Source organism: Haemorhous mexicanus, chromosome 2 (genome assembly GCF_027477595.1).
Source record: "Haemorhous mexicanus isolate bHaeMex1 chromosome 2, bHaeMex1.pri, whole genome shotgun sequence".
Taxonomy (NCBI): Eukaryota; Metazoa; Chordata; class Aves; order Passeriformes; family Fringillidae; genus Haemorhous; species Haemorhous mexicanus.
The window spans coordinates 84,123,272-84,138,603 of record NC_082342.1 but is presented as its reverse complement, the minus strand read 5'-3'; the positions used below and the strand labels follow the sequence as shown (position 1 = coordinate 84,138,603).

The 15,332-nt window shown below is 36.9% G+C and overlaps 1 protein-coding gene across 1 annotated transcript in view; it reads left to right on the top strand.

Moving 5' to 3' along the window:
• Positions 1-15,332, top strand: part of NALCN (sodium leak channel, non-selective) — a 225,785-nt gene that overhangs the window by 11,473 nt on the left and 198,980 nt on the right. Inside the window, exon 3 of the mRNA XM_059839301.1 lies at positions 953-1,135. Within this exon, the coding sequence (XP_059695284.1) occupies positions 953-1,135 (183 nt within the window). The remainder of the gene's footprint in view (positions 1-952; positions 1,136-15,332) is intronic.

The window sequence follows — 15,332 nt, the reverse complement described above, 5'->3', positions numbered from 1 at the left end:
GAGGTACACTGTAAATGAGTGTAGAACTTTTCCCCAATGAAAAATTTTGATAAGTATACTTCAGGTTTTTTTGTTTAAAGATTTTTTCTTGTTGAAGTATCTTTTCCTTTTTGTTACAATAGGTACGACCTTACCAACTGTGATTCATTATACTTGCCTTACTTCAAGATGTATCAATCATATTTTGATTCAAAAGGAAAAAATCCAACCCCAAACCTCCATATTGATACATTCTGCTTTTTAGTTACTTGTCCCTCTCTGACTGGCAATGAGGAGTGGGACTGAATCCTAATTAATGATAGAAATGAGGTGTTCTCCTATAGCAACAAAACTTGATTGGGACAAAAGTGAACCCTGAAAGAAGTAGCTGTCTGTGCATAGTCTCTTTTATATTTATTCTTTTTATAGTTATTAGTTTCATAACCACAAGGATGCTTTTAATTCTGTGACTCTCATTTATTTTTTTTTTGAGTTGTGAACAGATGTAAAAATAATTTCTTAAGTGTTGAGCTAAAATTTTCCACAAATATTTTTTTTAATCCATCCTCCCAACTCCAACTAATTCTTCCTATTGCCTACCCATAAATTTGAAGGGTTGTCATTTGAAAAGAAATTGAATTACAAGTGCCACAAAGTAGAAATGATAGAAACCTTGTTCTCAGTTTCATGGCTCTTAATTCAGTAAGAAGCTAAATTCTGTTTTCTGACTTATATAACCTCACTAACTAACTAATAAAAGTATATATGTGTCTATATGTGTATAAGTAATTTAGGAGTGCTTATTTTTGGTTGAAGACCTTTTATATGTGGATTGTGATGTAAAAGGACACAGACACGCGTTTACGAAAGTCTGCCAAGATAAGTTATAGAAGCTAAATATTTGAGAGTTTTTTGAACATTAAAGCAATCTTGTAATATGTCCTGTTTGGGTTTTGTTTATTTTTTTTTTCAGTGGGTGCACTCTTTACTACGAATTTGTGCCATCATCAGTGTTATTTCTGTGTGTATGAACACTCCAAAAACCTTTGAGCATTATCCGCCTCTCCAGTATGTGACATTTGCTCTTGATACTCTGTTGATGTTTCTTTACACTGCAGAGATGATAGCAAAAATGCATATCCGTGGGATAGTTAAGGTAAGCATTTAAACAGTATTCTCTGTGTGCTTCCAGTGATCTGAATGTGTGCAAATAACATTTGGTATTTGTGTTTTAACTTGCCAGCTCTTCTTGCTATGATTGTTTTTAACTGCAGGCAACACCATGGCGTATCAACTGAAAGTATGTAGCTTTACTGTGTATTTAATCCCGTCAAAATGTAATGCAAACATTCATGGTAAAGGTTTCCTATTAAGAAAACGGATAGTTTCATTTTATTAGTAGAAAGAATTAAAGGAAAAATAAGCTTCATGCATATTAGCAAGAATATTTTGTAAGTGTCTGTTGGTCCATATTTGGACTTAGAATTTTGATTTTTGTTTCATGTGGCTGGATTTGTTGTTGTATATTTACTTTACCTAAATGAGAACAAGAGTCTTACTGTGAGCTAGTTGATAAAGTGATCTTGGTTTGATTTTTTTTACATTGATATAGTCCATGCTGGTAAACAAAATGCTTCTCTTAACATATGACTGCTGTTGTTGCTGGGCTAATTTGTATAAGTGGATTGGAGGCTTTAAAATCGCAGAGTATTTTAGTAATCATTACTTGGTACCATTATTTTATTGATTGTTTCTAGTCTTCTGCAAAAAGATACAAATTTGGCTTTCTTGTATAAAACCCACTTGCATACCTTACTGACAATGCAATTACGGCACTACTGCACATAATATATAATGTGTGTTGTGTAATCCTTGCTTTTAACTCCTTAAATGCCTGATGACTCCAGAGATATCTGTACTTAGGATATTAATTTTTTCTGAGTTTGCAGATAGCAAACTAAGAAAAACTGAGTTATTGTGTCATCATACTTAATGAATATTAATATTAACTTAATGAATATAATTAATATTAATGACAAACTTAAAGAAGTTTATTGTCATTAATATTGATATTTAGAAAGTTACTGAAATAAGATGATTCTGAGAAAATCATCACGGGTTGTGAAAAGCCAGAGGAATCCTTTGGGAAGTGCTGTTTCTTGCTGCTACCTGACCTCTCTTGTTCAGAGATGTCCATGAAGAAAGTGAAGATGTCGACACAGGATTATGCATAGGGAATTAGCGACCATCATGAACTTTTGAACAGTGTGGGAATAAAAAGTTACTATTACAACCAGAACAGCCTTTGCAGAGAAAAGGAAAGGTAGATATTAATGCAAAGAGAGAGGGAGGTGTGGCCAACAATGTGACTTGTGTACATTGGCTTTTGAGTATGCAAATACCAACTTCACTCACAGTCAACACCTAGGGGCTATGAAACGTATGCTGCTGCATAGTCTGTTGTCTTTACTGGGTTGTTTAAATTTGTGGGAAAAGAATCTTAAGGATTGCTATTGTCCTTATGGGAGACTTCAGCTTGCCAGAAATTACCTGGGAGCATCACATAGCTGGTACAACATGGGCCAGAAGATTCTTAAAAAACCTGGATGACAACTTTATGGAACAGGTCCTAAGGGAGCTGACTCAGAAAGATGTTCTCCTTGATCTACTGCTTGTCAACAGAATTGATCTGGTGAATGAAGTGGAGATTGGCAGCTGTCTTGGCAAGAGTTTAAAATCTCTGTTGACAGAAGAATGATGACAGCAAAACCTCAGCTCTGGACATGAGAAGAGCAGACTTCAGGCTGTTCAGGGAATTAGTAAGTAAGGTCCCCTGGGAAAATGTTTTTTGCAGATGCTGGGGTCCATCAGTTCTGGTCACTTTTTAAACATCATATCCTAATGAATCAGGACCAGGCAATTCCCAAATGTCAGAAGTCAAGCAGACTTGGCTGAACAATGTCTTCTCTTGGAAATAAAGCAAAAAAAAAAAAGAAAGATGTATGACCAGTGGAAGCAAGGTCAGGTGGCATGGGAAGATGAAAAGATACTGCTTGTCACTGTAAAGAGAAAATTATTGTGCCAAAGATCAGCTGAAGTTAAACCTGCCAGAACTGTGGGGGACAATAAACAGAGTTTTTCCAAGTATATTAATAACAATAGGAAGTGTAAGGATAACATCAGCCTTTAACAGGATGAGAATGGTCACCTCACTAACAGGGACATGGACAAGGCAGAGGTGTTTAACACATTCTTTGCCTCTGTGTTCAACATGGATGATGGACCAAAGGGGATCTCAGCCTCTGAAGTGAAGACCATGACTATCAGAATGATCATCTCCCAGTTGTCCCTGAAAATGTTCAGGATCTGTTGCTCCAGCTGGATCCCTACAAATCTTTGAAGCCTGATGGGATATAGCAAAGAATCCTCAAAGAGCTGCTGATGTCACCAAAAAACCTCTCATGATGATTTTTGAGTGGTCTTGGGAAACTGGAGATGTCCCAGCTGATGGGAAGCTGGCCAGTGTTGTCCTGATTTTCAACAAGGGCAAGAAGGAGCATCCCAGAAACTACATGCCTTTCAGGCTCACTTGAGTGTCTGGTAAAGTTATGGAGAAGATTATTCTGGGAGGTATTGAAAAACACCTGAAAGACAATGTCAGCACAGCTTAGTGAGGGGAAAGTCCTGTTTATCAAATCTGATTTCCTTTTATGAGAAGGTAACCCACATAGCTGATCAAGGGAAGCCAGTGGATGTAATCTTTTTGAATTTCAGTAAAGCTTTCAATACTGTCTCTCGCAGGATTCATCTGGACAAAATGTCCAGCACACAACTGGACAAGCAGATCATGTGATGGGTGAGCATCTGGCTCATGAGTTGGGCACACAGGGTTACAGTGAATGGGGTGAAATCTGATAGGTGACCTATGATTTGTGGGGTTCCACAGGGCTCCTCAGCTCTGTGGTCTTCAACATCTTCATTATTGACTTGGACACAGGACTGGAAGAGATACTGAGCAAGTTCGCAGACACTACAAAACTGGGGGGAGCTGTTGTCTCGCTTGAGGGCAGGGAGGGCCTGCAGAGAGACCTCAACTAAATCAGGGGCTGGGCAGTCACAGCCCATATGAAATTCAGGGAGGGAAACTGCTGGATTCTGCACCTGGGATGGGCCAACCCTGGATGTACAGTACACAATGGCGAATGAGATGCTGGAAAGCAGTGCCATGGAAAGGGGCCTGGGGATCCTGGTCTACAGAAAGCTGAATAAGAATCAGCAGTTTTGAGAGCTACATTATAAGAAAGATAATAAACTATCAGAGAGTGTCCAAAGGAGTGCAACAAAGATGAGGTAGGGCCTTGAGAGGCAGACTTATGAGAAGAGGCTGAGGGTACTTGGTCTGTTCAGCCTGGAGAAGAGAAGACGGGAAATCTCACTGCAGTCTACAACTTCTTCTTGAAGGAAAGAGGAGGGGCAGACACTGATCTCTTGTCTCTGATAACCAGTGACAGACTTGAGGGAATGGCCTGAAGTTGTGTCAGGGGTGGCTTAGGTTAGATATTATCACCCAGAGAGTGTTTGGGCACTGGAACAGCTCCCCAAGGAAGTGGTCACCAGTGCCAGCCTGACAAAGTTCAAAAGGAATGTGGACAATGTTCTCAGGCACATGGTGTGATTCTTGGGGCTATCCTGTACAGGGCTGGGAATTGATCCAGCCTCAATGATCCTTATGGTTCTCTTCCAACTCAGCTTATTCTGTGATTCTGTGATAGACTAGATTAGAATAGTTATAAGGGACCATTGAAAGGGAACTACAATCATAATCTAGTCCAACTGCCTGATCAATTCAGGGCTGACCTAAACTTGAAGTATTTTTTTAAGTGCACTGTCCAAATGCCTTTTAAGCACAGGGTTTGGGCATCAACCACCTCTCTAGGAAGTCTATTCCAGTGTTTAACCACGCTATGAAATGCTTCCTAATTACCAGTCTGAACCTTCTGTGACACAGCTTTGAACCATTTCCACACATCCTGTCACAAGGTACCAGGGAAGTCAGCACCTCATTCTCCACTTCCCCCCTTCAGGAAGCTGTAGAGAGCATTGAGGTTACCCCTCAGCCTCCTGTTCTCTCAGCTAGGCAGACCTAGAGTCCTTAGCTGCTCTGCTTAGGATGATTGTTTTATGATAAGCTTGTCTTTGAGGCATGTGTGATGTGTTTGGACACACAGAATTGATAGCTGTCTGGAGTTGGTCCCATTGCCTCAAATCATGTTATAAATGTATCGATAACAAAACAGATAATTTCTTTTGCACACTGACATTTTGCTCTTCCTTTATTAAATAAAAATACAGTAAAATACATTATATATAACCACTTTATGTTACGCAAAGACAGTTTAAGTAGAAAATGGATGCATTTATTGTTATTTTAACAATTGAGGATTTGCTTAAAACTTAATGTCTTGTAGCATTCATCAGTAAAGATAACTACACTGAAATGAAGTGCCTTCTTTGCTGCCATTTGGGAAATTGTCTAAGAATAACTTAGATTTAAGACACCTCCAGAGGTCATCTAGTCTGACCTGCTGCCCAAAGCAGGTCCAGTTAGATAATGGTGCCCTTAGCTTGGGTTGTCCAGATGAATCTCAGACTCCTCCAAGGATGAAAATTCCACAAGCTCTTCCAAACTTATGCAAAAAATATTTCTGGTAATGTTTAATCAAAATTTTCAATTTTTCTTTCAATGCTGTTCAATGAATAATCTTTTTTAGTGAATTATTTAACTTATTCTTGGATTATTGTTTCTAGGGAAAATACTAGTTTAATGTTATAATTTTGCCAAGAGCATATTGATCCATGGACTGCCAAAGATAGTGGCAAATGAAGTAAATAAGGTGCTGTTTAGAAACCTATGAGCATTTATTAAAGATGTTTGTATATGAAACATCTTTTTACTGCAGTGTTCTAATTTATATGAATTCAAATCTTTTAGTGAGCGTAGTATCAGTGAATGCATTGCAATATGATTCTAATGAACTTTACCATGAATCAGTATTTCCGTAAATGTTTGAGGAATTGAAATGCTAAAAAAACCTTTGGACCATGATTAATGCAAAATTATAGTCCAGCAAGAAACCTAATTTATGGAGAAGTTAGGCACCATCCATTTAAGTCCCAATTAATAACAATGTAAGTATAGCTGGGCTTGGAAGATTTTGAAAATGTCTAATTAACACCTTCTGAGGACAAATGAAAAGTACACTTCCTTTGGTTTCTAGGGCATTTTAGAAAAGAAGTTTCTGAAACTGCTAGCCTTTTGTCTGTAGAAAGTTTCCCTTTTCCATGTGTTAACTAAGTAACAAAATAAACCAGTGCCTCCCTCCAAAAGTTTTCGTATCCCAGAAGAAAAGTTAAAGTGAAATCTTGCAGTGGTATTGTGTCTTTTATTACTCATGTTTTCTTCTGGGTTATTGTTGCTGTGCTTGTAAAATCTATCCAAACTTTGGGCTGCCCATGCAGCTACTGACACATGTCATGAACAAGTGAACTAATGCTATTAATACATCTGTCTTTACTTTGAAACTTGTATCTGAAAAATTAAATTCAGGCTGTAATTTCTTGCTGATTGAAATATCATTAAAAACAACGTTTGAGGACAGCCCACCTAATGTTTGTCTCCATTGTTAAAAATATAAGTACAAGCAGTAAGAATTTGCAGTGGTTTGTGAAGTTTTATGCAAGACAGAGACAGAATTAGAGCAAGTCAGTTTGTTTCTTAGGACATATTCTTATGCCGGCATTCTAAACAATAATCTATATTGAATTTAAAAAAAACTCATTCTTTATTGAAGAATGCTGGCTTGGGATAGTAAATATAATAAAAATGTAATAGTTAAAGCTAGTTGCATAGTTGCAAATGCGTAGTTAAAGCTTACTGAATGAAATTTGACATTGCTATTTTCACGATCTTTTCAGTTCAGAATTTTCCTTCCTTCAATTGATCCTAGATTTGTTCTCATGCTCTTTAGTTCCCAGAATGTAAACAGGGTTCAGTGACTCTTTGGTTCTGATTCCTGTCATGTTTCATGCTCCTTGGTCAGAAAGATCTTTGCAAGAATCAGCTGCGTTAAGGAAGTATTGTCTGTCAAATGAAAGCAGATCAATCTCCTTCATTTTATCATCAATAAAATTTAAAGTGCTTTCCAAATTACATGCAGTTTATGTCTACTGCCTAACTTAGTGATTGACGGGCAGGCTTTGAGAGCACCATGAAGGAACTACTCTTTGGGTCTGTCAAAATAGTTCATGAGTCAACCTGGAACTTGAATGACAAGTCTTACGGTCTTTCAGAATCCAAGCTCTCATTGATGTGCCCACTCATATGTCACTTAAGAGCATGACTGTATGTGCTTGACACAAGTCTGTTTTCTGATTCAAGGAAATATTCATAAATTATGCCCCTCTTGAAAAAGGAGCTGGGGTGGAATTGAAGAAATGAAGGATAACTCTCAAGCCTAAAACAGATGTGTTGTTAGATGAGCATCGGACTTCTCAAAAAAAATAAGGCATCCTAACCTGTGACAGAAGGTCTTTATTTCTTTTAATCAGTAGAATGAAAAACTTACCTTATGCTTTCTAGTACTGTGTCTTCTGAAGGTCATCTCACATAGGTATGACCAAGGTAAGGATACCTTACTTTAAAGGTATCTTTTACCTATATTAGAAGTATTTATTTTCAGATTGTGTATGGGGAGACATAAATATTCCAGGTAAATTGCTTTTATTAGACACAGTTGCACTGGTGGCATTATGTATAATAAAATAACCAAAGAGGAAAATGTGCCAAAAACTGTAACAAGAAGGTACCAAGTAACAGCTATCTCAGGTGATAAATGAGCCTTTAGGGAATGAAAGATGAGTGCATATAATTTCATTCCATAGACACTGTTAGGGTATATGAAATTTTCTTCATTAGACTGCATCCTCCTTGCAGCTTCTAATCACTGTCAAAATGGTATGAGAGAACTACAATGAAATCATCTTGTGAAAAGAAGGCATGGTTTATCCTACCCTCCATTAAGAGAGTTTCATTGTAAAAAATAAAAGTGAGAGTTCTTTCTCCTGTCTGTTAAAAAAGCCTCTTTGACACTTAATGCTGAAAATGAGAATTTTTTTTATACAACATAAGCACTGCACTGAATTTAATAGAAATATCTTATTTTTTACTGTGCAGTTGTGACACATGTCAGCTAACAAATAGGATTGCAAAAAGTCATAAGTAATGGTCCTTAACATTTTCCCCGTTGTTAAATCAATTACATTTACAGCAAAACTTTTGTACTAACTGAAGTAGTTGTGAGTGGATTTGTCAGAGTCTTATTTCAGTAGCACTGTGTGCTCTTCACTGACTTCAGAACTCCTGCAAGGGCAGAAGTGAATGGCACCATTAGCTTTCTGCATTCTTGGTGAATTCAGACAGGAACTGTAACTAAGCTTTTTCTGCTACCAAAACAGTCTCAAATAGATGGGAGTAGTTTACCTTGCTTCTGTCTAGTACTAAAACCAACAAAATATTTAGTTAACTGAAATCAGTGGCTTCCAGCATGTTGGGTTTTTCCAGGCAGCATTTTTCCTGTTCAGAGACAACATTTTCCTCATCATTTCTTCATTATTTTTCTGATAGGTGCTTTATTTGCTGTAGTTGCTGTCTGTCTGCTCAAGAGGAGAGAATTGAGGATGGAGCTTGCAAAAAATAGATTTTTTTTACTTAAAATAGTAAAAGAAAAAAAATATTTGTCAGCACTAACTTGAGGGACTGCAGTGGTCTGAAATTAGTTGTTTGTGTCTAAAGTAGACTCTTTCAGAAGATAATTTATCTGGGTTTTTTTTTCATTGAGAGAAAGGGAAGCTTAAAGCACACAGGCTCAGGCTAACATGTCACCTGTAGGTGTCTCCCAGTCAGCAATTTCTCTAACTCATATATTTATTGTCAGTGGAAGGGTGGGGACCACAGAAAGTATACACACAATGTGACGCTAAAATATTTTTTAACATTTATGGCATTAACTAATTTATGCTTAAATTAATTTCTTCCATAATCATCCTAATTCATAACTTTGTCTTGAGTTATCAGTTACAGATCTGATGTTTACTGCACTTTAGGACAAGTTTCTGTTTTGCATTCTTTTCAGTAGTTTTCATTAACATGCCATTTTTATCAAACAAGAATGGAGAAATTACAGAATTAGTTTAATCTTTCTTATAAGTGATGGAAATATTAATAGGATTATGGTGAAACACTGTCAACTGGCATACCAGCTTTTGGTAACTTTGTCAAGGGTGTTTCTGTTGCATTATAGACTGAAAAGAGAAGATTGAAATTTTGAAAATAGTTTTACTCCATGACTTTAGAAATGCCATATACCCATAGTTTATAAATGAGTTAAGGATAAGGAAGTTGTGTTCTTTTCAAGGGTTGGATAGTAAAACAGAATATGTGGCTCCTATCATCCAGAAATTAAGTGCTCTGATGTGCTTATATCTCTGCTGAAAGCTCCATCTCAGGATGTCCAAGTCACAAACAAAAGTGAGAACCTTGACCTTGAGGGTAGGAACATAACCAGTGAAATCAGTGGCAAGGATAAGAAAATCTTGGGATGCTTTGACTAAACAGAGTGAAGGGGAAAAAATAGAAGGAGAAAACTACTTACCTGTGGTCATAAAAAGCTCACAGAGCAAACACAAAAAAGACCATTTATCATAAGATTTGAATTTCTGTTTTACCCTATGCCTTGCGATTATAAGACAAAAACTACTTATCCTTGTTACAAATTATTTTCAAAACCAGATATGTATTAAAATACATATGTATATATGTATAATAAAAAATGGCATTTTGTGCTGTGTATAATGTTGTTGGAAGTCGAGATGTGTAGGTCAGGTCCTATGTTATCCTGTGTTGGCGAAGAATAAGTTATTTTAAATTGTTTTATAACTTAATACTGGAATATTTTAGTGTTGGAGCTGTGGTTGTTAGTTTGAAATATTATTTCATAGAAAAAGTATTTTTACCCATTATTTGAATATGAGAGTCTACAAAGGTTGATTCTTCTGTCTCACCTTTTTCCTGTGTTTGTTGCTGCTTTGCTAAGTGTCTACAACCATTGTAAGGACAACTGTTCCCAGGCTACTGGTATTGTGTTGCTCATAAAATGCTCTGCTGCTGTTTCCAGTCACAGGAAATTAAAGAAATTAAAACTGATTATCATGAGGAAAAGAAATTGAAAGTTGCCTGCAGCCTGCTGCTAGTTGGATGTTACTGCCTGTGGGCCAGGGAAGGTTAGAGACCATGGCACTGGAATATACGCACCTGTTTCTATGGTTACTTGTGTCTGGTTTATTGGAGTGTTTATTACAGGAAAGTAATGACTCATATTGCACAGTGGGGCTTTTTGCACCATTTTTGCATTAACACATTAGAAAATCAAATGCATTTAAATTACTTGGCGAAAGTACATAAGCAGTATTTCTAAAATAAGAATGGTATCTATTCTAACGGGTCAAGGGGTCATGGAAGTTTTTAGTGAGAAATTATTCCAGGGCATGGATTAAATTATGTGTCCATATAATAAAATACCTAGTGACTTACCATGGTGATCAAAATTTAATCTAAAAGTTACTAAGAAAAACTATACTGCTCACTGAATTTCATAATGTAGCTAGAAATATACAGACCAATTAGATGAACAAAACTTTACTTTTTGGTAATATAATTTTTTACCTCTCCAATAAAACTTCAAGGATTACTTTCTTGTTATTTTTCATGAAAACAGCTATTATTGAGGGATATTTTAAATTTCTTACTTTTTTCAAAGTAAAATGATACATGTATTGGGAAAGCAGGGAAACCAACATACTGGATAACATGTTTTCAGATAGCAAGAGAGAGAAATTCATTCCTGCTGTGACTTTCTGTGTTGAAATTTGCATTTTCAAGAAAGTCTGCTATAACTAAAAAATTGTATTCTATTTTATTTTACTTCCATGTTGTCTTCTCTCTTAATTTGAGAGGATCAAAAAAGACATGAAGATAAACAAATCTTAATGCCATCCAAATCCCTGTTGAAGGGAATTAGAGCATTTCTGTGCAGCTGTATTTTCATGAAAATGATGAAATTTGTGTGGGTTTTTTAAGGGAGTAAGCTGAATGTAAAATTGGATTTCACAGTATTGTGTTCTCCATCATTAATATAAATGTGGATTTCTTACAGCTATACTAGGATTTTTGTTTCAATAAACTTTTCCTTATCTCTGTAGTAAAAAAAATGTATTCTTTAGCATTTTATAATGCCAATTACCAAATGGTACAATCCTCTTTCTGGAAAATGCCTCCTTATTATGTATTCCAACCCTCATAATTGTGGGGTTTTTTTCTGTTGAATGAAAGCTTTGAATGTCAATCATAAATCTGAGTTTTGTCATGTTAGATGAGACTGTTTGCCTATCAAAACTTCTTGTTCAGCCTCCAGGCAATATTTGATACTGCAAATTAAAAGCTTTCACCTTGATACATTTGGATCCCAATCTGCCCATTGCATTCACCGTAAACACTAGAGCTACAGGAGAGCACACTCCTCTGCTGAAAGAAGTACAGCAGTGTTTATTTCACATCACCTCTGTGAGACTGCAGAGTACTTCCAAGAATAAGCAGATGTCCATGCTTGTGGAACTAGATGCAGAACTGGAGTTAACCCCAATAAACTGGCATTTGGAGGAAATTGGCTTAGATGTCCACAACTAGGGAACAGTCTGGGTTGGAAGGAGCCTGAAGAGATTATCTGGACCAACCTCTTGCTCCAAGCAGGGCTCAGAGTTAGTTAGTCAGGGTTCTGCAAAATTGAGTCTTAAATATTTCTAGCAAAAAACACACTAGCATTTCTCTGGACATCATGATTGGGTGTTTGACTGCTCTCACAATGGAGATTTTTTTCTATGCACTTCCTGGAAACAGTACTGTTCCATGTAGGGGATTCCTAATAATCTTCCTGATCATCCACTTTTTGATTTGCTGAACCCTTAAGACGTCCAGGTAAGCCAAGTCAGCTAGTAAGGCAGTACCCGGGGCACTGAATACAGATGGCTAATGAGCAGATGGAGAGGGGAATGAAATTCAGGCTTTCAGTGCAGTAACCCATAAAATCTCTGCAGAGCATGTTGGCAGCCAGCTGCAATGGTACGGTGGTGTATCAAGAGAGCAGCCATATAATACAGCAGCAAAGCTCCCTTCCTCAAGGGTTTAGGAGCCATATTTCTGTTGGGCAGAAAGATTAGCATCTCTACTCTATGGGCTAGATTTGAAGAGTTTGCCCAGAGGCTCTCAGTAGTATTCAAGCCAAAGTACTTGACACTGGGTTGAACTGAGATGCTCTACAATGTTGTGGGTGACACAGATGGTCTCTTGTGGCATTCCTTTCCACTGTATTGTGGAAACAGTTATTCCCTTCGATACTTTTCTACTTGACGAAGTGAGTTTGGTAACACTTTGATGCTTGTCCCTGGTTTGGGTTTAGGGGGGTGGGGGAGGGGTTGTGTGGTTTTATTTTTGCTTTGTGGTGGTTGTTAGTTTGTTTGTTTAACTTAACAGTTTTGGTTTAGAACACTGGTTTTTACATCATACTAATTCCCTCACCCCATTTTTTTTACAGAAAACACTGTTATAGGATGATTAGCAAGTAAAATGGCCCTTGTTTGTCTGTCTGTCTGGCTTCACAGCCAGAATTGTTTCTTCCTTTACAGTCTTTCTGTATTTTTTTTTTTTTCTGTTAAAAAACAGCATATGAAATGTGAATACTATAGTTTAATATCCACCCCGTATGATATGAAACATGAAATACTAAATTTAGTATAGTTAATTACATATATTAACAATAATCTAGTCTGCCTTAAAAACAGGTTTGAAACTGTTCTTTAATTTCTATTATTACTATTCTATTGTAACTATTTAGTGAATAGTTCTTTATCCTTGTATCTTTATTAATGTTTCCTAAAACAATCTGAAAATCTCAACAAATTCAATTCAAAATCAATTATTCTAATGATTGTAAAGGATGAAGTAGTGGTTCTTTAGTGATTATAGGGTTTTTTGTAATAAATGATTGAAACTATGTTGTTGTGTGTCTGTAGCATGTGTGGCATCATTCTCTTACCCACAGGACCAGCAAGAGCTATGTTTCATTTCCTTAATTAAAAATAGAGTAATTTTGGGATTTGTGCTGTAACATCTAATGATTTTTTTTGTTTCTAGCATAGATTACAAGATTACTCTCAATATTACATTATCTGTAAGGAAAAAGATAAATTATGTACTATGGAATGTGTTACTTAAAGCATCTGATGGTGGAGCAGCTCAGTACAATGCATGAGTAGTTACAAATTGAACTTGTTTAGTTCAGTGATATTATAGTTGTAGCCATTCAGAGTTAATTTTTACACAGAAATTGTAATTCCACTGGCTGTTTCAAGTCAGTTGGTGTTGTGTGAGTATATTTTATATAAGTTCTTTCATTATGCATGAAGATACTTTATTATAAAGAAGACATGCAGAAAATGAGAAGTTGCCATTCCCACATACATACATTGTTTCTTTTTTCCCCCTAATACAGACTTTTAAAGTAAATATATTTTGTGTTATTTTGAAGTGATCCTATCACTGTTGTAGAGAATGAACTTAGAGGTGAACCACCCATTTAAAATATTTCAGTTTTTCTTTAGTTATTAGCATGGTCCTAACTAAGCAATTCACAATTGCTTTTGTTTCCTGCCCTTTGTTCCCAACCTTTGTTTGACACATGAGGACATTAGTGAAACTGTTTTATTTTGAGGGATGGAAAAGGAGAATAAGGAGAGCAGTCAGATGCAGTTTTCCTTCTTGATTAGGCCATATTTCTTCATTGTTTTTACTGTGTGAGTAAAATATTGAAAGTGTTTGTCAGGTTGGGGGCTGGACTGGATTGTCCATATCGTTCTGCTAATAAGCAGAGTATAAACTGCAGGGTTTTAAGTAAATAGGAAAAGTCTGAAGCTGAAACAAAAATATAAGGAATGTATACATAGTCTGTGACCACATAGGAGATGGATAACCTCTGTTTGTGCATATGCATCTGCATATGCAAGGAGAGAGAGAGGTTAGGCAAGGTGCTCCCTTGAGCTCTGATTTAATTTTGTGTCCCACTCAAACCTCTGTGCCCAGTAGTGTTTGTGTGGAGTCAGAGAGTGGAGGAAGGAAGGTTGGTTTCCCTAACTCAGCTGGGCTCTCTCTTCTAGCTTGCTTTTTCTGTTATGATGAACACAGTGTCTGGAGGAAAAAAAAATATACTCCCAAATTCTTAATCCCTCTATTCCTTCTATTTGATCCTGTTCTCTTTTTGTTGCTTCTTAAAACTCCAGAAAATGCCAGCCTCCACACCTTAATGCTTTTTTGTAGTGCTTTACAAAGTAGCCTACAGGATGATCTGAAGGGTGTTACAGAGTTGATGATGTGCTTTGTTCACCCCTACCAGCACATGCAGGATCCAGTGATCATGACAGAATGGCACAGTAACTCATTGTTACTGAGCTTGCTGGTCTCTCTGCATTCTTTCAGCTATCCTGTTGTCAGAGACTGTGAGAAAAAGTGGGAGACTAGGGTTCTAATGAGAGATCCGACACTACAGGACTCCTTTCCAAATGGTGGTAAATCTGATTATTCAGGGAAAATATCATATTTCTTCTTTTATTTAGCTTTCAGAGAGAGTAAGCTGGAAAGAGGCAGGAGGGAAGGATTGAGAGAACAGGTTGTAGTCAGGGATGAAAAGGAAACAAAAATTCCTGAAGGCAAGCAACGAGGCAGAGGAGGCTGTTGATTTGGAGGGACTTGCTATTCATCCCAAGGTGTTCCTGAGGTGTTAAGAGAGAAGCAGAACTGAAATGACCTCGGGGATGTCTGTGCTATCATCCAGCTAAGCTATCTACCTTACCACTGAGATACTGAAGTTGCTTGACAAAAGATTGAAGTTGCAGACAAGCAGATTGCTTTATGCAGTTTGGGGATTAATTTCATAGAGTATTTTGCTTTCAGCAAGGTTGATAATGAAATAAGCATTTATTAAAGAATTACAGTCTGTCTAGTCTTCCCTTCTCATGTGAGTTAAACTGTAATGGCTCTCATGGAGTGACTGCCCCAAGTATTATTAGTTCTCTCTATGGTACCCTCTGTATTTTGTACTGACTCACATTTTCAGTGCATTAGGTCTTAATTTCTTTTTCCCCTGTGAACTTGTATGAAGATTGTTCAGGGCACCTAATATTGGCTATAG